General features: G+C 44.5%; 2 protein-coding genes across 5 annotated transcripts in view; one reads left to right on the top strand and one right to left on the bottom strand.

Annotated features, from left to right (window-relative positions):
• Positions 1-1,401: 1,401 nt before the first annotated feature.
• On the bottom strand, positions 1,402-9,078 carry nub1 (negative regulator of ubiquitin-like proteins 1). 2 transcript variants are annotated; one of them, XM_087846698.1, is made up of 16 exons: positions 8,765-9,078; positions 8,294-8,380; positions 8,223-8,257; positions 7,638-7,805; positions 7,437-7,501; positions 5,848-5,912; positions 5,611-5,778; positions 5,372-5,460; positions 5,187-5,293; positions 4,681-4,867; positions 4,224-4,331; positions 3,984-4,136; positions 3,756-3,902; positions 3,595-3,675; positions 2,364-2,559; positions 1,402-1,826 (listed from the first exon to the last, which is right to left on the bottom strand). In XM_087846698.1, the coding sequence occupies exons 2-16, from the start codon at positions 8,373-8,375 to the stop codon at positions 1,687-1,689; spliced, it is 1,791 nt and encodes a 596-aa protein (XP_087702824.1). In that variant the 5' UTR covers positions 8,376-8,380; positions 8,765-9,078; the 3' UTR covers positions 1,402-1,686. The 2 variants fall into 2 exon arrangements, with proteins under 2 accessions (XP_087702824.1, XP_006809512.2); XM_006809449.3 differs by having other exon boundaries at positions 8,223-8,380.
• A 3,652-nt stretch (positions 9,079-12,730) lies between these two features.
• The window catches only part of LOC148101659 (ribonuclease inhibitor-like), a 36,063-nt gene continuing 21,396 nt past the window's right edge, over positions 12,731-27,397 (top strand). For all 3 annotated transcript variants that reach the window (XM_087846694.1, XM_087846693.1, XM_087846692.1), the window contains exons 1-3: positions 12,731-12,780; positions 14,095-14,230; positions 25,163-25,336. In XM_087846694.1, the coding sequence (XP_087702820.1) occupies positions 14,121-14,230; positions 25,163-25,336 (284 nt within the window). In that variant the 5' untranslated portion in view covers positions 12,731-12,780; positions 14,095-14,120. The remainder of the gene's footprint in view (positions 12,781-14,094; positions 14,231-25,162; positions 25,337-27,397) is intronic.

Genomic DNA, 27,397 nt, shown 5'->3' with positions numbered 1-27,397 from the left:
AGATCTACAGCTCAGGTGGGGGAATCTGTCCACAGGACAACTATTAGTCGTGCACTGCACAAAGTTGGCCTTTATGGAAGAGTGGCAAGAAGAAAGCCATTGTTAACAGAAAACCATAAGAAGTCCCGTTTGCAGTTTGCCACAAGCCATGTGGGGGACACAGCAAACATGTGGGGGACGCAGCAAACATGTGGGGGACGCAGCAAACATGTGGGGGACGCAGCAAACATGTGGGGGACGCAGCAAACATGTGGGGGACGCAGCAAACATGTGGGGGACGCAGCAAACACGTGGAAGAAGCTGCTCTGGTCAGATGAGACCAAAATGCAAAACGCTATGTGTGGAAAACTAACACTGCTCATCACTCTGAACACACCATCCCCACTGTCAGATATGGTGGTGGCAGCATCATGCTCTGGGGGGGCTTCTCTTCAGCAGGGACAGGGAAGCTGGTCAGAGTTGATGGGAAGATGGATGGAGCCAAACACAGGGCAATCTTGGAAGAAATCCTCTTGGAGTCTGCAAAAGACTTGAGACTGGGGCAGAGGTTCACCTTCCAGCAGGACAACGACCCTGAACATAAAGCCAGGGCAACAATGGTTTAAAACAAAACATATCCATGTGCTAGAACGGCCCAGTCAAAGTCCAGATCTAAATCCAATCGAGAATCTGTGGCAAGATCTGAAAACTGCTGTTTACAAACGCTGCCCATCTAATCTGACTGAGCTGGAGCTGTTTCAAAGAAGAATGGGCAAAGATTTCAATCTGTAGATGTGCAAAGCTGGTAGAGACAGACCCTAAAAGACTGGCAGCTGCAACTGCAGCAAAAGCTGGTTCTACAAAGTATTGACTCAGGGGCTGAATAATTACACACACCCCACTTTGCAGTTATTTATTTGTAAAAATGCTTGGAATCATGAATGACTGTCGTTCCTCTTCTCTGTAGCAGCCTTTCCTGCTCAGACTCAGCTTTGTCTCACAGTTCTTCTGGAAGATTCTGAGGGTTCGAGCCTGAAGTGCAGAGTGAGACTCAGAGTGAAGACTGAGTCTGTTGATGCACCCACAGCTTCACTAAAACCAGAATATCTGACATGATCTCATGTCTCTGTGAACACATCATCATGTTAAAGTGAACGAGCCAGATGTGGACGTTAAAAAAAGCAGGTGAGGTCACATCAAAGCTAAAGGGAAACACACCTGCAGTCAGCTCAGAATCAGCTGACCCTAACAGGCATGTGTGAGCACGTCAGAGGACCCAGAGAGTGCAATCATAAAAAACATGATGCACCACCCTAACCCCCATGCTACACCTCCTCCACCACCAATCAGCTTCAGTCTCTGTTCTTCTCACTGACCTGGTGTTTTTGCTTTTGTGTTTTTGTGTTTTCAGACAGACAGAAACACTTTGTGTCGTCTTTATTGGATCCATCACAACCAAAGAATCAACAGGAAACTGCTCAGACACAAACTGAGACTCTGCTTTGATCCAACATCACCAACAATGATGTCATTGATGATGTCACTGATTAAACTGATACACTTGTGCGTCCTTGAGCAGCAGGACTCTGAATTATTGCTGAACAGATGATCGTCACTGTCTCCACATTGGCACGCCGCTCTGAACTCTGCAGGACGATCTGTGTGTGTTTGTTCTACACAGCGACAACACTCGACCCGAGCGTGTCACTAGGTGTGGGCGGGCTCACGGTGCAGGTACGCCTTCATGGCAGAGATGAGCTCGCTCTCCTCCTCCAGTGTGAGGTCCAGGTAGTCCTCCTCGTGGGGGGCGATGTCCTCGAGCACCTCGCTCACCAGCTCGCTGTCCTCTGGAGGGTCACACAAGCAGATTTTAGATCATGTGACTTTTCTTTACTAGAAATGTGTTTTTGTCTTTACGTTTTTTTATTGATTCTATTTTAAACATTTAATCTCGGACTGACAGTCTGTGTGAAATCACACCTACACCTCTGAGGTACATTCCTCAGCTCGTCTGGTCACTCAAGCTTTCTATTGGACGATGATGGGTTTCTAAACCACATGACCGTCCTCACTGAAGCCCCATTGGCTGGTTCGGTTAGCATGTTTTCACAGTGACTGATGAGATGAAGATGAACCTGCTCTAAACGAGTTTCACCCTGTGAGCTCTCAGTTTCAGAGAAAAGCAAAGAGACGTCTGTAGTTTCCATACTCGTCAGACAAAACGAGACAAAGAGACTGAGGAAGACGAAAGGTCTAATCTGGCAGCTCAGGTCCTTACAAAGGATGAGCAGATCTGCTGAAATCTGCCTCGTTCAAACATCGACACTTCCTGTTCTGTAACTTTGTTTTGTTTATGCTGGATAAACGAAGGGCGGTTCTGTTACCCGGGGAGCTGGAGGCGGAGCTGGGCTCCTCTGAGGATGGTGTGGAGGATGTGGAGGATGTGGAGGGCGGGGTCAGCAGCTCCGGGGAGAGGACGCCCTGGTTGTCCAACAGCAGCTGTGTCGCTGATTGGACGTCTCCACCTGTCAGTCTGAGCGCCGCTTCAGCCGAATCCCGCTCGAATCCCAAATACAACAGCTGGAGGGACAGAAAGAGAACAGCTGGAGGAGAACAGCTGGAGGAGAACAGTTGGAGGAGACACAGCTGGAGGAGAACAGCTGGAGGGACAGGAGGAGAACAGCTGGAGGAGAACAGTTGGAGGAGAACAGCTGGAGGAGAACAGCTGGAGGGACAGGAGGAGAACAGCTGGAGGAGAACAGCTGGAGGGACAAAAAGAGAACAGCTGGAGGAAAACAGTTGGAGGAGAACAGCTGGAGGAGAACAGCTGGAGGGACAGAAAGAGAACAGCTGGAGGAGAACAGCTGGAGGAGAACAGCTGGAGGAGAACAGCTGGAGGGACAGGAGGAGAACAGCTGGAGGAGAACAGCTGGAGGGACAAAAAGAGAACAGCTGGAGGAAAACAGTTGGAGGAGAACAGCTGGAGGAGAACAGCTGGAGGGACAGAAAGAGAACAGCTGGAGGAGAACAGCTGGAGGAGAACAGCTGGAGGAGAACAGCTGGAGGAGAACAGCTGGAGGGACAGAAAGAGAACAGCTGGAGGAGAACAGCTGGAAGAGAACAGCTGGAGGGACAGAAAGAGAACAGCTGGAGGAGAACAGCTGGAGGAGACAGAGTTGGAGGAGAGCAGCTGGAGGAGAACAGCTGGAGGGACAGAAAGAGAACAGCTGGAGGAGAACAACTGGAGGAGAACAGCTGGAGGGACAGAAAGAGAACAGCTGGAGGAGAGCAGCTGGAGGAGAACAGCTGGAGGAGAACAGCTGGAGGGACAGAAAGAGAGCAGCTGGAGGAGAACAGCTGGAGGAGAACGGCTGGAGGGACAGAAAGAGAGCAGCTGGAGGAGAGCAGCTGGAGGAGAACAGCTGGAGGAGAACAGCTGGAGGGACAGAAAGAGAGCAGCTGGAGGAGAACAGCTGGAGGAGAACGGCTGGAGGAGAGCAGCTGGAGGAGAGCAGCTGGAGGAGAACAGAGAGAAGCCCCGCCCCCAGCTTTCCTCTGGCTCGTCTTGTCACTGTTCAATAAAGTTTGAGTGTTGAACGTGACCTCTGAGCGTACCTGCTCCACCTTCTCTGGGCTGGCTCCGCCCTCTGTGTTGTTATTGGTCGCCTGGGCGTCCTGGCTCGAGTCCAGCAGGATCTGGGGACAGCACAGAGGAGAACATGGAGTCAGTCACGGCTCCACCTGTGAGACGTGTACGAGGAGGCGGGGCCACTGACAGTGTAAGCTCTGTCTACGTTCCCGTCGGCGTGGTGCAGGGCGCGGGCGGCGTCTCTCTGGGAGAACCCCAGCTCCATCAGGGCGGAGATGGCCTCCATCCTCGTCCTCCTCTTCTGCCTCTCCCTCTGCTTCAGCTCCTCCCGCTCCTGATAAAGACAGATAAAACTTTATTAAACGCTCAAACGGGACGACGACAGGCGGTGAACTGACTTCCTGTCAGGTGTTACCTGTCGGCGGGTGCTGATGTGGATGGCGGCCTCCTGCAGGTCGCCCCGGGAGGCTCTGAGGCCGAGCCGAGCTTCTCTCTCGCTGAAGCCCAGCGCCATCAGCTGAGCCATCTTCTCCGAGTCGGGACGCAGGCGCGCGTACAGAGACTCCACCTGACACACACAGCAGCTCAGTGAGCCACTCACACACAGCTGGATTATTGTGGACTGTCACTCATGCTAAGCTGAGGTGAGTCTCACCCTGGAGAGCTGCAGCCGCGCCTCAGAGTCGCTTCCTTCGATGTAGGAGAGGAGGCTCTGCAGGAGGTACAGACGCAGGAACAGCACCTCCTCTCTGCCCGTGTTACCCTGGCAACACACACATTAAGTGAATGACAGGCTGAAGGTTACAGCGTAGATTCACTGCAATAACTTAAGCATAGCTCATCAGCATGTGTTACCATGGTGATGCATCCCAGTAAGAAGTAAACAGTGGACATCTGCAGTGAGACTGTTCAGCTTCACATTGTTTACAACATGCTGATAAATTACATTTTTTCATTAAAACTTTATTTATACAGGTCGTCACACTGAGACTCAATGTGTCACATACATGCTCACTCTCAGCATCGTCTAAGAAGCTGACCAATCAGAGTGCAGTTTGTCTTCACCTCCACTCAGCCTGCTCAAACCTGATTGGTCAGATTCTCAGTCTGACCTTGATCATCAGCAGTCTCTCCTGCTGTTCTCCGTAGCAACGCAGGAAACAGTCCTCGGCTCTCTGCAGGCGGCTCCGCCCATCCTCCAGGCAGGACAGCGCCTCCAGGGCGCGGTAACACCACACGATGTCCAGCTGCAGCACGGCGTAGTTATCCACGGAGCTGAGCAGCGCCGAGCCGCACTTACTGCACACACACACACACACACACACACACACACACACACACAGACACACACAGATACAGACACACACACACGGACACACACACAGACACACTCTCATTAATGACACACAGCACGCTGGATGTGCTGGAAAACCTCCTCACTCTGGAAGTTTATTTTGAAAGGCTGGTGCATGTTGTGCTCACACACAGGGACTTCCTGTCTCATGAACACAGTTTCAGGCATTTACAGTGACGGTGGATGAAGTGTGACCTCAGGCTGATAAACTCATGACTTGCGGTGAGCTGTGACGCGGCTCAGAGCCAATCAGCTCGCTCGTACCTGAACTGCTGGTCGGCCTGCAGCAGGTGACACAGAGCGTTATCGTGCTGCTTCCTCTTCATCAGAGCCCGACCTTTCTCATGGAAGCCCATGGCCAGGATCAGAGCCTGCACACACACACAGAGGTTACACAGCAGCGCCCCCTGGTGTCTGACCTCCACACTGCGTCCTGTCTCAAACTCCACCTTCTTCTCCGTGGGGGGAATCTTCAGAGGGTTTCCTTTCTGGTCGGCGATCTCCAGGAACGGTGTGGTGTCTGGGTCCTCGCTGCCGTCTGATGGAGAGGAGCAGACATTTAAAAACAAACAGCTGTGCCCCTCCCACTGCCACGCCCACATGGTGACCTGTTAGCCTGGGACACCACCCTTCTGTGGTCACCTGTGGGCTGAACAAAGGTGTGTTGGAGGCGTGGTTGTTTCCTCACCTCTCTCTGACAGGATCTGGAAGCCTTTCTGGGTCCTCTGGACGCTCTCCTCCTGGCTCCTCCTCTCCTCCTCCTCCTCCGTCAGCTGCTGCTTCAGCTCGCCGTCGCTCACCCTCAGCACCATCACCTTGCTGTGGTTCTTCACGCCCTGCTCGTCCAGACGCCGCTCTGCACACACACACGCTCACGCTCTGCTCTGACAGATCACATGACTACTGCAGCTGTGAGGTCACTGACCTGCAGACAGAGTCCTCCCACTCAGGATCAGCTTGATGCTCCTGAGGCCGTGCTCCTCAGCGACCCTGCACACACACACACACACACACACTTTACTAGAGTATTGAATGGAGAACTGGTTCTTCTGCTTCCCAGTATTCCAGCTCCTTGGAATCATTTGTCTGCCTGTTGATCCCACTTCTTGTCCTCACACTACGATCAGCTGATTTCAGCTTGGATGTCAGAGGAGGAAAACAGTGACCATGTGTGTCGAAATGTATTTTTTATTGCACAAAAGAAGAAGATGAATGTAAATGTAAAGAAGTGAAACGTGCATCCAGGACAGAAACACTCACAGTGCTGCTAACACAACCTCACTTCTTTACATCTGCACTGACAGCATGCTAACGCTAAGCTAACCCAGAGCTAAAGCTGAGCGTGTGCAGACTCCAGCCCAGCAGCCAGAGCCTGAACCTCAACAGGTAACAAACTGACGATCAGTCAGGCTGCAGCCTTGTTCCTGTTTCTACAGTAGAATCACCATGGCAACCATTTTTTGTGTGTCTTCATCTTTGATTTGTGTGGTCAGCTTTGTGCTATGTTAGAGGTGTGTGTCCTCAGGTTTATATGTTTAAACAGTGATTATGAGACTGCAGCTTTTTTACAGAGTAACATGAAAGTAATGCAACGAGTAGTGTAACTAGTTACCTTTTCCCAGGAGTAATTAAGTACTGCATTACTTTTACACCACGTTCCAAATTATTAAGAAAATTGTATTTAAGTGTCACAAAGATTAAATATGTTGTCTGTGAAGGTTCTCAGTCATCCAGGTCATTGTAGTCAAAGGAGCTTGCAAAGAAAAGCGTCTGGACTTCTTTTCTTTCCGAGAAGCTTCTTCAGTTCGAAGTTCCACCATTTCCACCAGGGGTCCTTTTGTCCCTCTGTGGGGGGAAACTCCCACTAGGTTTAAATCTGGGACTCTCCACCATTTGACCTTAGAACTGAAGAAGCTTCTCGGATGAAGGTGAAACGTCTTCAAGTAACTTAAAGAAGTCCAGACGCCTTTCTTTCAAGCTCCTTTGATTAAATATGTTGTTTTTCAATCAAACTCATGGATAGCATTGTGTCTGTTTGGATCACTGACATCAGCCTCAGACACCTGTGATCATTAGTTTTCTACTAAAGAAGCATGCGCCACATTATTAAGCACACCAAGCAACACGGAAAGAAAAAGGATCTCTGCTGAAAAGTGTGAAACAGTTGACTTGGACACATAATGAAAACCTTTCACGTAAACGTGAGCGCGATCGTCGTACTGCTCAGACATCACACTCACAAAACTCTCCAGGTCCATGGATGCTATCAAATAAGGGTTCCTGTTATTATGGAACCTGTTAATGTTTTTGATTGAAATAGTTTTGATTTCAGTAAATCTGATCTCCTAATGGTGCAAATTCAACAAATGATCACTTTCAGTTCTTTACAACCAATAAAATGTTTGGAAGCTCTGTTGGCCTTTTAAGTTTGTCAGTTTAGAAAAACACGGTTTTCATTGGGAGGTTTGTTCAGTTTGAACTACTACACACTCGGCCTGTGATGTAATCGAGTACCTGTCCACCACCTGCTGCGCCGACACGTCCAGCCTCGTCTCCAGGTACGTCCTGACCTTTGGATCCTGGAAGCAAACACTGAGGTCATTCTCCTCCAACACAGGAGAGCAAAGCATTGTGGGTCGGTGTGTGTCATGTGATGAGTGTGTGGCGTGAGGTACACCTTCAGGTAGCTTCCTCTGTCCTCGCCGCCTTCGTTACCTTCTTAGCGTTTCGCGGCAGCAGCAGCTCCAGCGTCGCCACGCTCGTCTCCCTGAACGTTTGGTTTCCTTTGCCTCGCTTCACCGCCTGAGCTCGGATCGACTCCAGAGCGCCCCCTACCTCCGACACGGGCAGGCGCAGCAGGGGGGCGTAGCGCTCCGCCAGCACCTGATGGAAGAAGAACAGCACTGAGCGCGCTCAGAACAGAATCCAACGGCGCTGCACATGGGCTGAACTTTGCTGTGACGCTGAGACAAAAACCTCACTGATGCTTGAATCTCAGTGAAACAGAATCGGTCCTGTTGTCTCATGTCTCCTCATGTGTTTCTCTATATGTGTTTCACTGGGTTAGTAAGTTGTTTTACGGAGGTTTCCTCTCACAGGAAAGAAAAACTGAACTCTTTCATGATGGTTTTATTTCTTTGTTTTAGCAGATTTATTATTTTATTGGATTCATGTAAATGATTAATTTCTTAAACAGCGTCACAAAGTAACATTTATAGACCTGACTGAACGTTATATCCTAATACTTTGATCTCAGTAGGAAGGTGTGTGTGGCCACGCCTCCTCAGGCGGGTCACCCACCTGCATGTGCTGCTGGCCCGGCTGCTGGTCCTGCTGCTGGCCCGGCTGCTGGCCCTGCTGCTGGTCCTGCTCGGTGTACGGCGGGTTCCACAGCTGGATCTTCTCCTGCTTCAGGAGGTTCTTCAGCTTGGCCTCCAAGTTCTGCTCCGCCATCGTCTCTGAGAGGATACAAGATAAAAACTGTGACGTCAGCATCTCAGGTCCATGAAGACCTTTTTAAAACCCCTGGACCAGGTCAGAGGACAGCTGTTGCTCACATCTGGAAGCATTTTAGTGAAGCTCCGCCCCCTGATGGTGGCCGGCGATCACTACAGGAAGTGCAGCTGTAATAATCTGTTTCCTGACTTTGAGTTAAAGCTGAGGTTAGTCATCATAAATCAATCAGTCCTGTCACACAGAGCTCCAGCTGCATGATGGGAAATGTAGGATCCACACAGCAGCCTCCTTGTATAAAGTCCAGAGGTCAAACTAAAGTTCAGAGGTCAAACTAAAGTTCAGAGGTCAAACTAAAGTTCAGAGGTCTCGGTGACTTCAGCACAAACCTGTGGTGTGTCTTCAGCTGCTCCAAACTCTGCTCCCGGCGGATTTACGACACAACAGCCTCAAACACGACACTTAATCAGAGAAATGACGCCACCGGGCTGACATCAGCAGCTAACAGCTCCAGGTGAGCACAGCTGCTCTGACAGGTAGCTCACTGTCACAGGACCCGACGGCGGCCAGCTGCTCGGTCTGAGAGCCGGTAAAAACTCCGGTAAAGCTCCGGTAAAGCTCCGCGGCGGCAGCTCTCTGCTGTTGTTTACGTGAATCAGGCTTTTCTGGGAAGGAGACGAGCGCTCACTCTGCGCATGCTCCAGGATCAGCTGATCGCAACAACGACGTCTGCCGAACACAGGCCGACGCTCCAGGGCCACGTCACAGCAGACACGAGTCTTCACGAATATAGACGATCTTTGATCCTGCCGTACGGTCGCCCACGAGGGTCAAAACGAACAAATGCTACCTTAATGACGCAAAGGGAAATGTGTTAAAAATGTAAATACTAGTAAGTGCAGCAAAAAAATATTATAATTATAATTATTGAAAATAAAATAAATAATAAAATAAATAAGCAAATGATAAAAAAGAAAACCAGTGATACAACATGTTAAAAAAAGGCAAAATAACAATTCAAAATAAAGTAAGACCTATTTTAAAGCTAAGACAACCCAGCAGGATCAAATTCAATCATAAATAATAAAAAACAATTTAAAAAAGTATAAGTAAGTGTAACCGGTGTGATTCTGCGTTGTGTCTGATAAAAAAGGTAAAAGAAAGAAAGGCCTCCAAGTAAATACTTTGCCCACTCCAGCTCCTCTCCCACAGGGAAATTGTAGAAAAGGGCAGAGAGGCAAAAGGGGTACACTGTATTTATAGGGTTGCACCAAAGAAGAAGAAGAAAAGAATGAGGAGGGGCTCTAACTGATAATGAACATAACTACAGGCTCTGAGGTCCTAAAAGTCAGGTATAAAAGGAACAGTTTGGGGGTTTAGAACACATTTTGTGTAATTATAACAATGTGATTTATGACCCTCTTACATAAGAACATTAATAGAGCCAAATCCAAAATCTGTGGTTATATATTTATTCCAAACATTATCTCTGTGTTTGTTCTTTCTATTTGTTTTCTACATCCTATCAACAACAACGTCATACTACCACAAACAATAATAAACTATGTTCCCTTTTGTAGATAACAGTGATGTTATGTTTGTCCATACTGCCTGCCTTTGCTGCAGTTACGGAGGTTTCCAGCAGAGATCACTGTTTTCTGACTGGGCTATGTGTGCTTCCTGTTACCTGTACGAACGTGTAAGTTGTAGTGATGGGATTTCCGGCTCTTTTTAGAGAACCGGCTCTTTCAGCTCCGAACCGGCTCTTCAGGTTGTTTTGTTGCTTTAATAGATTTATTATTAACAATAACATAAAATTATGCACAAAAGGGAATAATAAAATTTTAAAAAGTGGTTTTATTTATATATGTTTATATATAAATATATACGGTGGCCCCCAGAGACAAAACACGTACAAACTCCAAAACACATTTCTAGCGTTAACTGAACTTCCAAACAGAGCTACCTAGATCACTTACATTACACAATTGAAAGCATGTGTGTATTGTTTGTGTATTAGTCGGTGAATGTGTGTGTGAATGGGTGGATGACTGGATGTGTAAAGCGCTTTGGGGTCTTTAGGGACTAGTAAAGAGCTATACAAATACAGGCCATTTACCATTTACCATATTTATACACAAGCACTCATATATATTCAAATAATTTAAAAAAAACATGTTCATTTACCTGTTACTACCACACACCAAATCTGGTCGTTGGTACTTGCTGGCTTGTGTAGCCACTAGCTAACAAAAGCTCAACACTGCCCCCTAGCATCCTGGAGCACTTCTGCTGTGTTTTGTACGTGTTTTGGAGTTTTTACGTGTTTTGTCTCTAGGGTACCGTAAATATACTTTTATTTATTCACTCCACATAAAATGTAATAAATAAATCATATAATACAAAAACCAACTATTCACATTTCAACTTTTAACTATTTAAATTTTCAGCCTTTTCCTTTTAAACAAATTTAAAGTGAAACAACACAAAACACTGCAAACCACAACACAATTAAATATAAATTAAAATATGAAAACAAAAAGAAGATGCATATTCTCTGTCATATGGGCCTGCATGAATAAACTTTCTGAATCCTTTATCATCTGCAACTGAAAATAGTTGTGGATGATTACTATACCTTTCTAATGTGACGTTGTGATGCTCTGTTCCTGTGCTACTGAGAGTAACTACCGCCCCTCCCCCCTCTGCCCAGCGTAAAGCGTAAAGCTCGCGTGCGGAGTGACGCGGAAAAAAAGTGCGAGAGAGAGGGTGAGAGAAAGAAAAGGAAAAAAAAGGCTCGCGATAAGGAGCCGGCTCGCGATAAGGAGCCGGCTCGCGTCGTTCACGTCAAAGATCTGTCTCTAAGAGCCGTTTCATTTGCGACCGACACATCACTAATTCCCATGATGCATTGAGTTTTTCCTTTCCAGTCACCTTTCTCACTCACTATGTGTTAACAGACCTCTCTGCATTGAATCATATCTGTTATTAATCTCTGTCTCTCTTCCACAGCATGTCTTTATCCTGTCTTCCTTCTCTCACCCCAACCAATCACAACAGATGGCCCCGCCCCTCCCTGAGCCTGGTTCTGCCGGAGGTTTCTTCCTGTTAAAAGGGAGTTTTTTATTCCCACTGTCACCAAAGTGCTGCTCATAGGGGGTCATATGATTGTTGGGCTTTTCTCTGTATCTATTATTGTAGGGTCTACTGTACAATATAAAGCGCCTTGAGGCGACTGTTGTTGTGATTTGGCGCTGTGTAAATAAAATGGAAATGAACTGAATGAACTTCTCTTATACAATCAAAAACGCAGTGTAGCGACAGTAAGACATCCTCAGTCAGATGAAAGTAAATTTGAATATCATCTGCGTAACAATGGCAGGAAATTTATATTTTTCAAAGATGCGACCTAGAGGTAACAAATACAAAGAGGACAACATATGGCCTAACACAGACCCTTGGGGCACACCACAGGAAAAGGGGGCAACAGAGGAAGAGTAACTTCCCATCGTAATAGCGAAGGACCTTTCAGAAAGGTACGATTTGAACCAACTAAGAGCAGTACCCTTGATGCCTACCATGTGTTCTAGCCTCATCAAAAGGATTTTGTGGTCCACTAAATCAAACGCTGAGGACAAATCCAACAAAACTAAAACTGCTGAGCGCCCTGAATCAGCGATTACAAGGAGGTCATTGAAGACTCTCAACAATGCCATTTCTGTACTATGACGTGATTTGAACCCAGACTGGAATTTATCAGTGATGCTATTCACATCTAGATAGGCCTGTAGTTGCAAAAGGACTATTTTCTCTAGAATTTTAGCCAAGAAAGGAAGTTTGGAAATCGGCCTATAGTTTGCAGGGTCATTTTGGACAAGGCTACTTTTTTTACGAACAGCTTGTACTACTGCATGTTTAAAAGTGGTCGGGACACCACCCAAAAGCAATGATAAGTTCATTAAGGATAGGATGCTAGGCCCAATCACATTAAAACCCTCCTTGATGATGCGAGATGTAGGATGTCATGTACAGAGTTTGAATTTTTTAGATGCTCAAATATCCCCTTCAGGGCAGAGAGTGACACCGGCTCAAACCGCTGGAAGGATGAGGTGCATCCCGAAGCAGAAACTTGATTAAACACAGGAGAAAGTGGAACTGTAAGAGAACACTTTTTTTTTGCAAAGTGGTTTAAAAAGTGTTTGCAGAGAGTCGGAGTAACCTCTCAGAACATCAGGGCGAGGATTAACCACTGAGTGAATGGGTTAAATGCATAATTTACCTACAGGGGATTAATAAAGTATACAAGTTAAAAACTACAAGTCCCAGCTTGTGTTTAGGGAGGAGCAGTGATAGTGAAAGTGTTGATTGTCCGAGCAGCAGGAGGAGGAAGGTGGAGCTGAGGCAGGTGAGTGTTAACATGAATATGTTTCTTCTTATGACATAAAATAATTCCACACTGTTCGTGTCTGTGGGTGAAACGTGAGGCCGCTCGGCTCCTCTGGTTTCCTGTAAGTAGAGAGGAAGTGAGTTTAGCTGAGAGAGCAGGAGGAGAGTGAGAGCTGTGCTGAGGCAGGTGAGTGTTAACACCGCTCTGACATTACTGTGTCTCTGTGGCGGGAACAACAGGCTCCGTCAGTGGAGGCAAAAATAATCAGACTTTGGTTTTTCAAAGGAAACAACTTTATGTCGGAAGACGCCGCGCGCTCATTGGATAACGGCTTGTCAATCTCAAGTTATTAGCCAATGAACGCGCAGATTCACAGTAAGACCCGCCCCTATCACGGCATTTTTAAAAACTAAAATGGCGACAGAAACTCCGTCAGAGGAGTTCAGGCTGATTTTATGAAAGTGCGACGTTTGAGCCACTTCCTGTTCTCAGTCCCGGCGTCCTGATCACCGACGTTTCTGTTGCTCTGATATCTGATATTGATTATATCGGTAAACAGGCTGTAGCAGAAACATCAGGGCTGATCTGAAAATTCAGAAACAAACTTTAAGTAAAGAGTTTTACGTCCGTGTGAGGCCGCGCGCTGATTGGATAACCACCTGTCAGTCTCAGGGTATTAGCCAATGAGCGCGCAGATTCACAGTAAGACCTTATCACGTCATTCTTTTTATCTAAAACATCGACAGTAAAACTGTAACGTGTCCTGTGCTCTATAAACACTCTGTGATGAATAATCTGAAGTCATTTTGAGCCTGACAGTAGTTTCCTGTCACAGAGCAGAAGCTGCAGGCAGTTTTTGGCACCTTTATATTTAATTTATTCCAAAATAAATCAATAAAGGTAGAAAAGAACCCTCAGTGACATTAAAATCTATTTTAAAAGACAGATGTGACCAAGTGCAACAAATATAAGATGACATGTTTACAGATGTTTGAAGTATTGATCATATGTAGAACACAGAGCAGGTCCAATAACAGGGTCATCCTGCTCACAAACAGCACTTTGGTTTCATGAGCTCACTTCCTGCAGTGATCCTCAGCTTCTCTCCAAAGGAGCCGTAACATGTGGGCTCCTCACCACGATGATGATCCCAAACACACTGAGTTCCTTCATCATCATGTACTTATTAAATAATGTGATGGTTTTGGTGTTTTTAAAGACTTTGAGCCTCTAAAATAACTGGTTTGGACTTTAGGGCCAAAGCTCCAACATTAGAAAGCCGTCAGTGTGATGCTTCCAGTACAACAGCACCTCTGAGTGTTTACCTCTCAGACTAACTCCACCCTGACATCAAGAAGATGGAGGAAGAGGACAGAGCAGCATCTGCAGCATCCAGCTGTGTGTCTGTGAGGAGTGACGGGGTTACACAAACACCTCCACCTTACAGTCATGGACCTGCAGCAACAATGTAAGAACACTCCTAACTTTATTAGTCATTTCAACATAACCATGACAGAATCATTGATCTGTGATTGGTTCAAACTGTTTGATCTGAGTTTGATTTTTATTGACTTGTTTTCTTGCTGAGATCTGAACTCTGTCAGTTTAAGTGAAGTCAGTGCAGCAGAATCAGAGAGAAGAGTTCATTCAGAGACAGAAAAACTGGCTGATGATTGGCTGACCAGTCAGCGTTATGAGGCAGACACAATATCACAGAGGGATCAGCTGATCATATGGCTGTCAGAGAGAACTGATCAGTTATTGATGTTTGTGTTTGCAGGGATCAGAGGTCACAGTCTCCAGTATCCACCTAACAGTGGTCTGTGTATGATAACAAATTTCCCACACGTGGGACTCATAAAGGTTATCTTATCTTATAATGCTAGTTTTTAATAATTTGTGTGTTTGAACAGATCACGTTTGTCAAACACTCGGTGAAGACTCAAACACAGACTCGCAGGCAAAAAGCAAATCTTAATTTATGCCTGTTTCACAATCTAGAGTTTAAAAGAAGATGATAAAGAAACCAAAATCTACAGACTTCATAGACACACAGAGAGGAAAACACACTGAGACAAGAGGCCAATCCAGCAAGCAGGTTTAGCTCCAGTGTTAAATGCATGCATGATTAGAAAAAGAGAGCCATTATCAATGGAGCTTTGATGCCCAGACTCCCCATGGCATTGGGTTAATAAAGAGCAGAGGCTCCATTTTAATCTCGAGGAGCAGGAATATGAACATGTGTCACTGCTGACCGTGATATTTATCATAAAACAGGAGGGAAGTGAAGAGTCACTGAATCAGCCTGAGCCACGCTGATATCACCTGGATAGCGTAGTGGGAAAACCCATTGGGATTTGAATCCTGAGCAGGGTGTGGATCCAGTAAGTGTCCCCAGGCTGGGCGACCCATGCAACCCAAGCCTTCCTCGCAGTATGTGCAAAAAATACATAACTGAAGCCTTACCAGCTCAAGCATCGCTTTGATTAGGAAGGTGTTGAGAAACCAGGACACACTAATAAGAAGTGGGCTACAGGAACAACAAGGCATAAGTGGGCAAGAGACGAGAACGGGGAACTGTTCCCTGAACTGTTCCCCTAACCTCAGCAGAAGGAGTTCGATGAAGAGGATGTGCGACCTTTTGAAGCTTTGATTCCCAACATCTAGACTGATGACCAAACAACGAGTAATTCTGTGTTCCAACATTCAGAAGAAGGAACCACTATCACATGCTACAGCAAAGGGGAGCAAGGATATCAGGTCAGAGTAGGGATGGGTACCGGTATCCGGTGCCATTATGGCATTTCCTGAGATGTCATACACTTTGGATTCTAGCCAATCATTTTACCTTTGCAAGGATAGTAGGCGGGCCCAGGTACGTACGTTCTTTTAGAGCAGAGGTACAGATTAAAAATGCCCAAGTCGGATGATGATGGCAGCAGCAGCTGTTCTTCTCTGCGTGAGTAGCTTAATGTTGTTCGTGTGTAATTTACGTTGAGTAGGCTAACCACGTTATTACATTAATGCATGTAAGGTGAACTAGCAAACATCATCATAGCTACATGCAACTGTCTTCTTGTTTGATGGCAGATACTCCCTTCACCCTGGCCAAAAAGGCTAAAATGGCCAAAAAAAAAAGTGGAAAACAGCTAAACATGAGAGGTTTTTGGACAAAGTTTGTGTTCTTCATTGTTTAAGCACCGGTTCAAGCACCGTTTAAGCACCGGCACCGTTTCAAAAGTACTGGTTTGGCACCGGTATCGGATAAAACCTAAACGATACCCATCCCTAGGTCAGAGGGCAGATGTCATCATCCCCACCCTCTTTCATTGGGTGTCCACCTCCAAGAATAACTGGTGCACCGAAGATGTTGTGAGAGCAGCTGACCTGAAATAGAGATCATGGCTAAGCTGGAACCCTGGATTCTCTGTGGCTGATTACCAAGACTATACAAAGTACCCTTTGAAGGTCTACTAGAAGATGTGAATGCAACATTACAGATAAACCCTACTATAACCATCACTGAAACCAACCAGCTGATCTACACCATGGCAGCAACGATCACGGAGAAGCTTGGATAGAAGACTAACAGCCACAGGGAGCAGTACCCACTATGGAGAAGGAGAACAGAGCCCAAGATCAGAATAGCTTGGAGGGATGTTAGCCAACTGTCTAAACAACAGGAAGGTGAAGGATGAATAAAGGGATGGTCCCTAAGAAGCACAACAAGCTGCCAGTACCTGAGACCTTAGAAACTGCCAAGCAACGGCTAACTGCCTGAAGAGCAATACCAGAGAAAGAGCGAAGCCAGGAGTGACATGTTTAGCCGCATGCTCTCCTTAAATTGCTGGCTGTCTGAGTGGTGTCCCAGAAACGATGTGGGCTTCATAGATAATTGGCAAACCTTCTGGATGAAACCTGGTCTTGTTAGGAGAGAAGGCATCCATCCCACTTTGGATGGAGCAGCTCTCATTTCTAGAAATATGGACAAATTTATTAAACCCCCCAAAATATGACTATCCAGAGTTGGGACCAGGAAGCAGAGTTGCAGTCTTACACGCCTCTCTGCAGCTTCTCTCCTCCTGCTACCCCCCCCAAAAACCCATCTCCATAGAGACTGTGTCAGCTCCCAAACAGACAAAAAACAAACTAAAAACCAGCAACAAACAACTTAAACATAAACAATGACAAAGAAAGAACAATACAGTATCCACATCTGAACCAAAGAGTAAAACAGTGAAATGTGGATTATTAAATATTAGGTCTCTCTCCTCCAAGTCTCTGTTAGTACATGACTTAATAATTGATCAACAAATTGATTTACTCTGCCTTACAGAAACCTGGTTGCAGCAGGATGATTATGTTAGTTTAAATGAATCAACACCCCCGAGTCATTCTAACTACCAGAAATCTCGAAGCACAGGCCGAGGGGGAGGTGTGGCAGCAATTTTTCACACCAGCCTATTAATCAACCAAAGACCCAGACAGACTTTTAATTCATTTGAAAGTCTGATAGGCCCATCCTCCTGCAGGCCAACCATCCGCAGGAGGCGCCATAGTGGTCGGCTGCAATGTGTGTCAGTTGGCGACCATGAGTGGAGGGCCTGGTGGACCAATCCCTGGCTACCAAGACTAACAATTGGGACACAGAATCTCTCCTCTCTGGTGGCGTTTGAAGGCCGACTTCGTCACAGCCAGGCGACGAAGGCTGTCTCAATTTGTCGACTCCTTCAAATGCGTCCTTCATTTCCCCGAATTTGAAGGATGGGTCGGGTGTGTCCTTCGTGGCCCACCACATCCCAGAATTCATAGCGCGGCCCAGCCAATTCCAGTTTCCAACAATGGCGGCTGCTACTAAGTTTTTAATATTACTCATACTAATCTTTCTGGGTCACAAAATAAACTTTTAACACAAATTTCAGGCAAGAAAGTAGCTTCATGAGCCTGGTACTGCCGCAGGTTTCTTCCTGTTAAAAGGGAGTTTTTCTTTCCCACTATCACCAAAGCATTTGTTCATAGGGGGTCATATGATTGTTGGGTTTTTCTCTGTATCTATTATTGTAGGGTCTGCCTATAAAGCGCCTTGAGGCGACTGCTGTTGTGATTTAATGCTGTATAAATAAAACTAAATTGAATTGAAATTGAAGGAGAGGTCAGAGGTCAAATGTGACATGACATTTTAAACATGTACACGTTGCTTTCTGTACTAACGTGCAGACAGAATGACACAAAGTCATATCCTCCTTGTTTTCCTGTGAACGTCTCTGGAGCTGTTTGTAATCTAATGTGAGATTACTGTCACTGACAGAAACCATCACATTATCCAGTTTGTGTGTTTAGAGTTTAGTGTTTAGAGAACCAGCATATCTGCTGCTGCTGTTGTTGGTCATTCAGACGCTCCTGTTAGAGAGACAGAAATAAGAATCTATGAAGAGCTTCTTTGTAGTGAAGAGAAATCTGATGTTAAACCTTGAAAGCAATTTTGCTGCCAAACATTTTGGGTCTGCCTGGACTTGTATGAAAACCATAGCAGGGTTAGAAATAGGGCTGGGCAAAACGATTATTTTCCTAATCGATGAATTTTTCAATCCGAAGCAGAAGCTGCTCCTGGATGCCGTCGTTTGAGGTGCTGGTGCATTGCTGTCGTGCTTTTATGATAGGCCATTTCCACCTTACAAAGCCGGGAAAAGCCTGAATCACTTCCTTTTCTGTTCAAATATCCCCGTACTGTAGAACTGCGTGTTCGGGTGGAGTGATTTAAGTTGGCTGCCTCACTCATGTTGCCGCTACTCGCTGCCGCCGTGTCTGTTTTGAAGGTGATGACGCATCGACGCACATTTTTTAAGGTCAACGTACTTCACATGTCGACGTAATCGATGACGTCGACGCATCGTCCCAGCCCTAGTTTGAAAATCCTCAGAGCAGCAGTCAGATCATTTTAGATGATCAGACAAAGATTTTGCAAACACTTGAATGTGTTTTATGCTCGTTTTAGTTCTTCTGATTTTAGCGAGGATATTTTGGAACTGAAACAGAAACTGAGAGACACTCAGCACTTTATCATTGAACTCAGCGATGTCCAAAAGGCCTTTCATGCAGTTAATGTGAACAAGAGCCAGCGTCCTGATAACATTAGTACAACATGTGACCTCTCTTTGGGAAGAAGCAGTCGTGGTTCTTGTCCCTAAATCTAGTCGTCCAACAATTCTAAACAACTTCAGGCCTGTTGCCCTCGACTCAGTTGTGTTGAAAGTCTTTGAAAAAATCATCAGAAATGTGATTATGAAAGAGACTGAACATCAGCTGGATCCAATGCAGTTTGCATGCAGGCCCAATAGAGGAGTGGAGGACGCATTTTGACTTTACTAAATCTGATTCTTAAACATGTAGAGAGTAAAGGGACTTCTGCAAGGCTTCAGTTCATCGATTTTTCTTCGGCTTTTAATAAAATACAGCCCCATATTTTAATTAAAAGACTTTTAGAACAGTTTGAAATCAGGGAGAACCTGGTGGGCTGGATTTTAGATTTTTTAACTGACAGGTCACAAACAGAATAAATGGGGTTCTGTCTGACCCAGTGTTCTCCTCCACAGGTTCTCCTCAAGGGTGCGTCTTATCGCCCTTATTATTCATTCTCTATACAAACATGTGTCAGAGCAGATATGCAAACAGGGCCATCATTAAATATGCAGATGACTCTGTTATTGTCAGCTTACTGAAAGAAGGTGAAACTAACCACGGTCCAGTCACTGAGGACTTTGTTCAGTGGTGGGAGGAGCAAAGTTCCCTCTAATGTTTCACGTGTCTGAGCGAACACACAAACTCCCTGAGCGTCCCTTGGACCACTGTGAGCAACAGCAGACGTGTGCACTGTGGTCACGCCGGCATCGAATCCATCCAAGTTACATGTTTATTAAAATAATCAAATTACAGCATTTATGTTAGACTACTTTTAATTAACTGCTTTAGCCCACTTACAATGAAAATGTAAAACAATCTTGTTCATGACCTGTGTAGCATGTTAACACTATTGGAAGGAAAAAAAAAAATGGAACTCCAATTTTGAAAACAAAACTTTCTTTTTTTTCAAATAAAGCTCTGACTGTATTCTGAGTCTGTGGTCTGGGAGAGAGTCTGTAACTCTCTATCTGCAAAATACAGTAAATAATGACCAATGATGGGCAGTTAATTATTTAGTTCTTCAAAAAAGTTACTGAGTTATGCAAACAAAGTTTTTTGTAGCTGTTTATCTAAAAATGCAGCCAAGATGGGTTTTTTGTTGTTGTTTTTTTTTAGAACTGTTTATTTAGTAATTTTTGGGGTAATAAACAAATAAACAAACAAACAACATGTTAACATTCTCTTTCATGAGACCATTTAAGACAGGAAAGGAAAAAAAAAACAGACCAAGATTAATATAATAGCATGTTGTAGGGGAGATTTATAGCTTCATATTATTAATGTTCCAAAGTTCTTGTTCATTCAGGATCTGGCCACACAGTTCCTGGTAGAAGATGTCCGTCTTTAGTTGCAAGCTTGCTGTCATTCGTTCCATTGTATGAACTCTTTTCAGTCTCTGTTTCAAGATGTTTTTTTAAATAAACATTTCAAACTATTTACAGAACAATCAGCTGTTCTAGATCAAATTTGATGCCACACAAATAATTTGTGCCACTCCAAAAAATAATTTCTGTCCACTATGACAGCGGTCTCCAACCTTTTTTGCGCCACGGACCGGTTTATGCCCGACAATATTTTCACGGACCGGCCTTTAAGGTGTCGCGGATAAATACAACAAAATAAAACTAGTACCGGTACCGAAAAAGAAGATTTATTCATAACACACATGAAAAGACCCAGGAAAACCGAGTTAACGATAAAAACAATAACAAAATAATGCTGAAAACCGATAAAACCCTGAAAACCATACATTTCACACCTGAGCCTCAACTCTCGCGGCCCGGTACCAAATGACTCACGGACCGGTACCGGTCCGAGGCCCGGGGACCGCTGCTCTATGAGATAAAGGAGAACAACAGCCTGATACCTGCAGGCCTGACAACAGCAGATGTATCACTGCTGTCTGTGAAGGTTCTCAGTCATCCAGGTCATCGTAGTCAAAGGAGCTTGCAAAGAAAAGCGTCTGGACTTCTTAAGTTGCTTGAAGACGTTTCACCTCTCATCCGAGAAGCTTCTTCAGTTCTAAGGTCAAATGGTGGGGAGTCCCAGATTTAAACCTAGTGGGAGTTTCCCCCCACAGAGGGACAAAGGACCCCCTGATGATCCTCTAATCGCCTGAGCCAAGGTGTGAAAGTGGGTGTGGGTCCCAATCAGCCAGAGTTTCAGGTGAGCTCATTGTGAAACCTGGCCCCACCCTATCATGTGATTTCCTGAGGTCAGATGGCCCAGGATGTGAGTGGGCGTTAAGGCGTCTGGGGAGGGAACTCAAAACTGGATTATAGATGGCAGACAGTTGGTGTCGTAAACCACCGCCTCTGTTCAAAGATGGTCGCTCACAGTGGACATAGATGCTTCTTTCACTCCTCTTTCTAACCATCTGTCCTCTCTGTCCAAAATGTGAACATTGAGCATCCTCGAAAGAGTGACCTTTGACCTTTAGATGCAGATGAACTGCAGAGTCTTGTCCTGTGGAGGTGGCTCTTCTGTGTTGTGCCATGCGCTTGTGAAGTGGCTGTTTGGTCTCTCCAATGTAGAGGTCTGGGCATTCCTCGCTGCACTGTTCCGCAGTGTGTTGCTGGGTCTGAAATGCACCGGGATGTCGTGTTTGGAGAAAACTCTCCTGAGTTTTTCTGATACACCGGCTACATAGGGGATGACAATGTTGTTGCGTCTGTCCTTCTTATCCTCCCTCGCTGTTTCTGATCCTCTTTCCTGGACCCTACACCACCGGGAAGAACATGTTCCCTCTAAGCCTGAAGGGAAAAAGAAGGAACACACACATGTAAAGGAAGCACTTAAAACATGCGGTTATCCTAATTGGGCGTTTATAAAGTCAGCAAAGAGGCACAGAAAAGAAGATCAGACACCAGCGAGGGAGGATTTTTTTTATTGAGTCCATTTTATCTTTTGGTTCGGTCAGAGAAAAACTCACTGAGTCAGATAGTGAGATGGTCCAGTCGTCTGATAGGTGAGTCACAGTCCTGTTTGACCTCCCTGTACTCTAAACAGGTACAGAGGATGGCTTTATCAGTTAGAGGTAGGGCGATATGACCAAAAATATTTATCACGATATACATTTGAAAATTTGCGATAACAATATAACTGACGATATAATTGACACATGACAAAATACTTTACAACTCCACAACTTTATTAGTGCAAAAAACCCATCAATGTATTTTCACTTAAACAAGCAGCTGTTTTTTATGTGCATTAAAGTTATATAAAAATGTAACAGTGCAAATTCCTCGCTGACAGTTTAACCAAAAGGCATTTCCAGTGGAAACTGGCCGACATATCCTCAGCATAATCATGTATAATATCCACAAAACTCAAAAAGAGGTTATACACACACAATACGGTAATATTATGTTGAAGCACAGTACGTATCACTCTGCGAGGCTCCGCCTACGATAGCCGTAATGATCTGACAATCCATCAAGTGGTGCGGCTTCGTAGCTTAGCAAACTCGTACTGAATCATTTGACAGATTTTCGAGCGCCGTGCACATAAAATCGTTTCGAGGTCAGTAAACACAACCAGAGTTCATACATAAGGCACACGGGATTATAAGGGGCTCTGTCGACTTTCAGAAAAATCAAAGGATTGATTTTAAGTGCGCCGTATTTTCCAAAAAACACGGTAATAACGACGGCCTGCTAGCATGCGCTACCAAAAATAGTGCTTTGTTGTGTATCTGATGGACCAACATTATACCGGTATTACCGTGAACAGTATGATACGGCCCAGCCCTATTATCAATTCTTAAAAATGGCTCCCATCCTCTACGGGGTGAATTTCAGCTTCTTTCCTGAGAACGGAGGTTTGTATTTCAAGATGCAGGACAAAGCATTATAGAAACAGCTTTGTCCCTGCTGCTGTCACTGAACTCAATAATAATAAGAATGGTTTTTGATTTGAGTCGAAATGTTCAAGTACTATATTTATGTTATTGTAGGCTTTTTCATTGGGTATGTGTTTTTGAAGGGATGCTATCATTTTTCTGTAAAGCAAATTTACCTACGGGTATAAATAAAGTAACCTTAAAAACAGCAACAAATATCCAGAGCAGTCACCATCTGAGCTTCTCCTCTGTATTCTTTGATCTGTGATGGTTTTCCTGACTCCACCATCGCTCTGTGTCTGTTTCTTCTTTAAGCAATTTATCAGCTAACGAACAACTGTGGGCTGTTATTGTAGAGTGTGTGTGTGTGTGTGTGTGTGTGTGTGTCAAGTCTCCTTCAGCTCTTTGAGTTCATCATCTCTGTGGTTAATGAGGAAATAGTCAGATACATAAACCTGGTGAGTGAGGATGAGGGTGCTGAGGAAGCCTCTGGTTCAGTGTGATTAAAGTGTGATGTACTGATGAGTGACAGTGCTGTGATTCAGAGTGAGGGCTCAGAGGTGAACCAGCTGTGCTCTCTTACTGCCAACAGTGGGACAAACTGAGAGAGAAGACACTGCTGACATCTGGACTGAACATGTGTCAGATATGTGAGGTCACAGCAGCACATGGATTCACTTTCATTCCTGCTGCTCCTAATGAGGAATGTCTGACTTCATGTCCTCATTAATCACAGAGCTGATTGTTCAATGTTTAGTTTTTACGCCGTTACCTCAAAGTGTTTGTGTCCGTACGCTGCGACCTTCCACACCATTCCTTTATTGACACAGCACAGAGCAGCTCCGTGGATCCCAAATCCAAGAATGGAGAGCAGATTTGAAGTGTGTCACATCCATGCAGTCACAGCTGTTTCCATCATGTTTGCACTGATATTAATCCTGTTCAATGACACGTTTCATATCAGTGAATATGTTCTTTAGAACGTCCACTGTCATGTTTAAGTGTCCTGCTGGAAATCACTTAAACCATCCACGAAAACCCTTAAAAATCCTTTTAAAAACCATTAAAAAAATGACACTAGAGTCTTCTTCTGCACCTTCATGCTCACTCACCATGTTTATTATGGCAGTCGTACCTGACAGCAGCAGGTAGCAAACAGAGCTCATCTTTCCAGCTGGAACTCTTCACTTAGCTGAGCTCATTCAAAATGTTCTGGAGTCAGATTCAAAACAGGAAACAGTCCAAATGTGTGTCTTCATTCTGACTCTGGATCAGATCTCAGTGACAGACTGTGGACATTATGGAAGCCTAAATGTGACACCATCTTCCGCATTCATCTGCAGATTAAAGCCAAACAAAGATTCTCATTAAAAGTCTGCAGGTCTGAGAGAGACTCAATTGTTGTGTCTGTGACAAAGTGGTTTGGCATGAACTCATTTAGCACTTGTCCCTTAACCATATGGATAATTTATTTCTTTGTTATTTTACAGTCAGCCATAATGCTTTAATTTAGACATTGCTGGTGTAACTTCTGTTAACACACACTATCCTGGGTTTTGTTTTTGGTAGCAGTAGTTACATCCTTTACATCCATGCATGTGTTTTAAAGCAAACACTACTAACCATCAGGTCATCTGAATTTTCCTCTGTTTACAGGCACATGTCTGGTAAATTATGTTTCTTTATGTTGCTTTGGTTATACTTACCATGGTGTCCATGTTGTTTATTCAGGTCCTATATGTGAGACAGATATATGGGAAGGGCCGCCCACTACTTCCTGTTTATATTGGGTCATGAGGTCAATAATTGCATCACTGGGTGTAACCAAATGGAGGGTTTTTCATTTTGTATAGTATTGTTTATTTTCTTTAAAGTAGCCTTTTGAGTTATATTGTATGCAGTGTTTTACTTTACAAACCATTTAGCTGAGTAAATGAGTTTGTCAGTTTCATGCATAATCTTATTCCTGTTCTTTGTTTAGACTTGTATTGTTTGGTCTGACCTATTTGTTTCAATGGTAGAGACTAACGAGGTCAGGTGTGGGCAAAGTCCTGTATAAAGCAAGTGGGATTTCTGCATACCTGATTGATTGTTTTATGGTAGAATTGAGATGCCAGCAATAAAGTATGCTTAAAAGAACTTAAATCGTCTGCTAATGCTATTTACTTATCACCTTCCTTGCTGCTTAAGTTATGCTACATCACAGTGTCATGTCAAACACAGTAAGAGGAGCTGAAGCACAGATGTGAAGAGCAGATTCATCAGATTATGACCTCACTCTGTTTTGTCTTCATATACATTCAGTCTGTGTTTATAATGCAGACTTTTATAATGGTGCTTTTATAATAACACATTTTATATTTTCTATCATCACAGACTGACTGAGTGTGGACTCTCAGAGACTCACTGTGAAGTTGTGGCCTCAGCTCTGAAGTCCAACCCCTCCCATCTGACAGAGCTGGACATGAGTAACAAAAAGCTGCATGATTCAGCAGTGAAGCTTCTGTGTGCTGGACTGGAGAGTCCAAACTGTCGACTGGAGACTCTGAGGTGAGTTCGCTGACTGCGGCTGTTGTTGTTTTTCTATATTTCAGGTCTTTGATTGATCTTTGAAACTTTCTTTAGTTCCTAAATGTTCAGGATGTGTCTGAAGACAAATGTGAAGAAGTTTGAGTGCTTTCAGAAATGTTGTCTTTCCAAACGACTGAACAACAGTTTTTCCTTTTGGCTCCAAACAGAAGTGACAGACTTGAGCAGGGTTCATTTAAAGGCTGACAGAAGTGGAGTGGTTACGTGGAGATGTTTGACAGGACAGTGTTTCAGCCTCCACAGGTTCATCAGTCAGTGAAGATGAAGTCAGTGCTGATGAGGCTGTAGAGTGTGTGAGGTATGTGAATGAGGATGATGAAGCTCTGATGATAGCAGATAAAAACAGGCTGCAGAGACTTTGAGCTTGTGTGGAAACAGAGAGAAAAGAAAGACATGAATCTCAAAGCTAATAAAGGTGAAGTTAGGAGCTGTGACGATGTTCATGTACAGTTCTAATGTACAGAAGTGAACGGGAAAATGAATCCATAGTTTCAAATGTAGAAATAGTTCTCAGTTCATTTACAGAGTTTAACACAGTTCATGAGGAAATGTTCAAAACAGAAGCTGAGAAGAAATCTGCTTCACAAAGTTGGATCCAATTCCAATAGTTTGTGATGCACTTGAACGCAGCGTGAGCAGTTCACTGCCTAACCCCACAGAGACTGTCAGTCTGGACTTTTCTTTATTTCTATTGGCTGTCAGTGAGATTTCAGAGCAATCAGAGACTGTGGGTCTGTGTATGAAGTTTAATTCATGTGCAGTTGTTGAAGTTGTAGAATGAGAAATGGCACTTTGGGGTATTTCCTGCTTTCATTGTCCTGCTTGTGCTGATGAAAATGTTTATTGACGTGTGAATTCATTCTTCAACGCTCGATTCTGCCTGAACAACGTGAAAACTTTGCTCATTTTTGTGTAACACAATTCAACGCACTGAAGCATAGACTTGTTCCATTATCAACAATGAAAACAGGAAACAGAGACAGCTGGCCTTCAAAGTAAAAGCTGCTCCTTTTGAAATTGTTGGTGGTAAAATGTAAGAAGAGCTGAAGCACATAAATTATAGGCCAATCTCCAACCTTCCTTTCATATCAAAAATCCTTGAAAGAGTAGTTGTCAAATAGCTAACAGATCATCTGTAGAGGAATGGTTTATTTGAAGAGTTTCAGTCAGGTTTCAGAGTTCATCACAGCACAGAAACAGCTTTAGTGAAGGTTACAAATGATCTTCTTATGGCCTCTGACAGTGGACTCATCTCTGTGCTTGTCCTTCTTGACCTTAGTGCAGCATTCGATACTGTTGACCATAATATCCTATTAGAGCGATTAGAACATGCTGTAGGTATTACAGGTATTGCACTGCAGTGGTTTGTATCATATCTATCTAATAGGTGATGCTTCCCCTAGGCAGCATCATTAGAAGACATAGCATACATTTTCACTGCTATGCAGATGACACCCAGCTCTATCTGTCCATGAAGCCAGATAACACACACCAATTAGTTAAACTGCAGGAATGTCTTAAAGACATAAAGACTTGGATGGCCACTAACTTTCTGCTTCTTAGCTCAGATAAAACTGAGGTCATTGTACTCGGTGCTGAAAAGCTTAGAAATATGGTATCTAACCAGATTCTTACTCTGGATGGCATTACCTTGGCCTCCAGTAACACTGTGAGGAACCTTGGAGTCATTTTTGACCAGGATATGTCCTTCAACGCACATATTAAACAAATATGTAAGACTGCGTTCTTCCATTTGCGCAACATCTCTAAAATTAGAAATATCCTGTCTCAGAGTGACGCTGAAAAACTAGTTCATGCATTTATTACTTCCAGGCTGGACTACTGCAATTCATTATTATCAGGATGTCCAAAAAACTCACTGAAAAGCCTTCAGTTAATCCAAAATGCTGCAGCAAGAGTACTGACAGGGACTAGAAAGAGAGAGCATATTTCTCCTGTTTTGGCTTCCCTTCATTGGCTTCCTGTTAAATCCAGAATTGAATTCAAAATCCTGCTCCTCAC

Source organism: Neolamprologus brichardi, chromosome 9 (genome assembly GCF_056152115.1).
Source record: "Neolamprologus brichardi isolate AB-2024 chromosome 9, ASM5615211v1, whole genome shotgun sequence".
Lineage (NCBI taxonomy): Eukaryota > Metazoa > Chordata > Actinopteri > Cichliformes > Cichlidae > Neolamprologus > Neolamprologus brichardi.
Note: the sequence above shows the minus strand (reverse complement) of the source record. Positions and strands in the feature narration are given on the sequence as shown.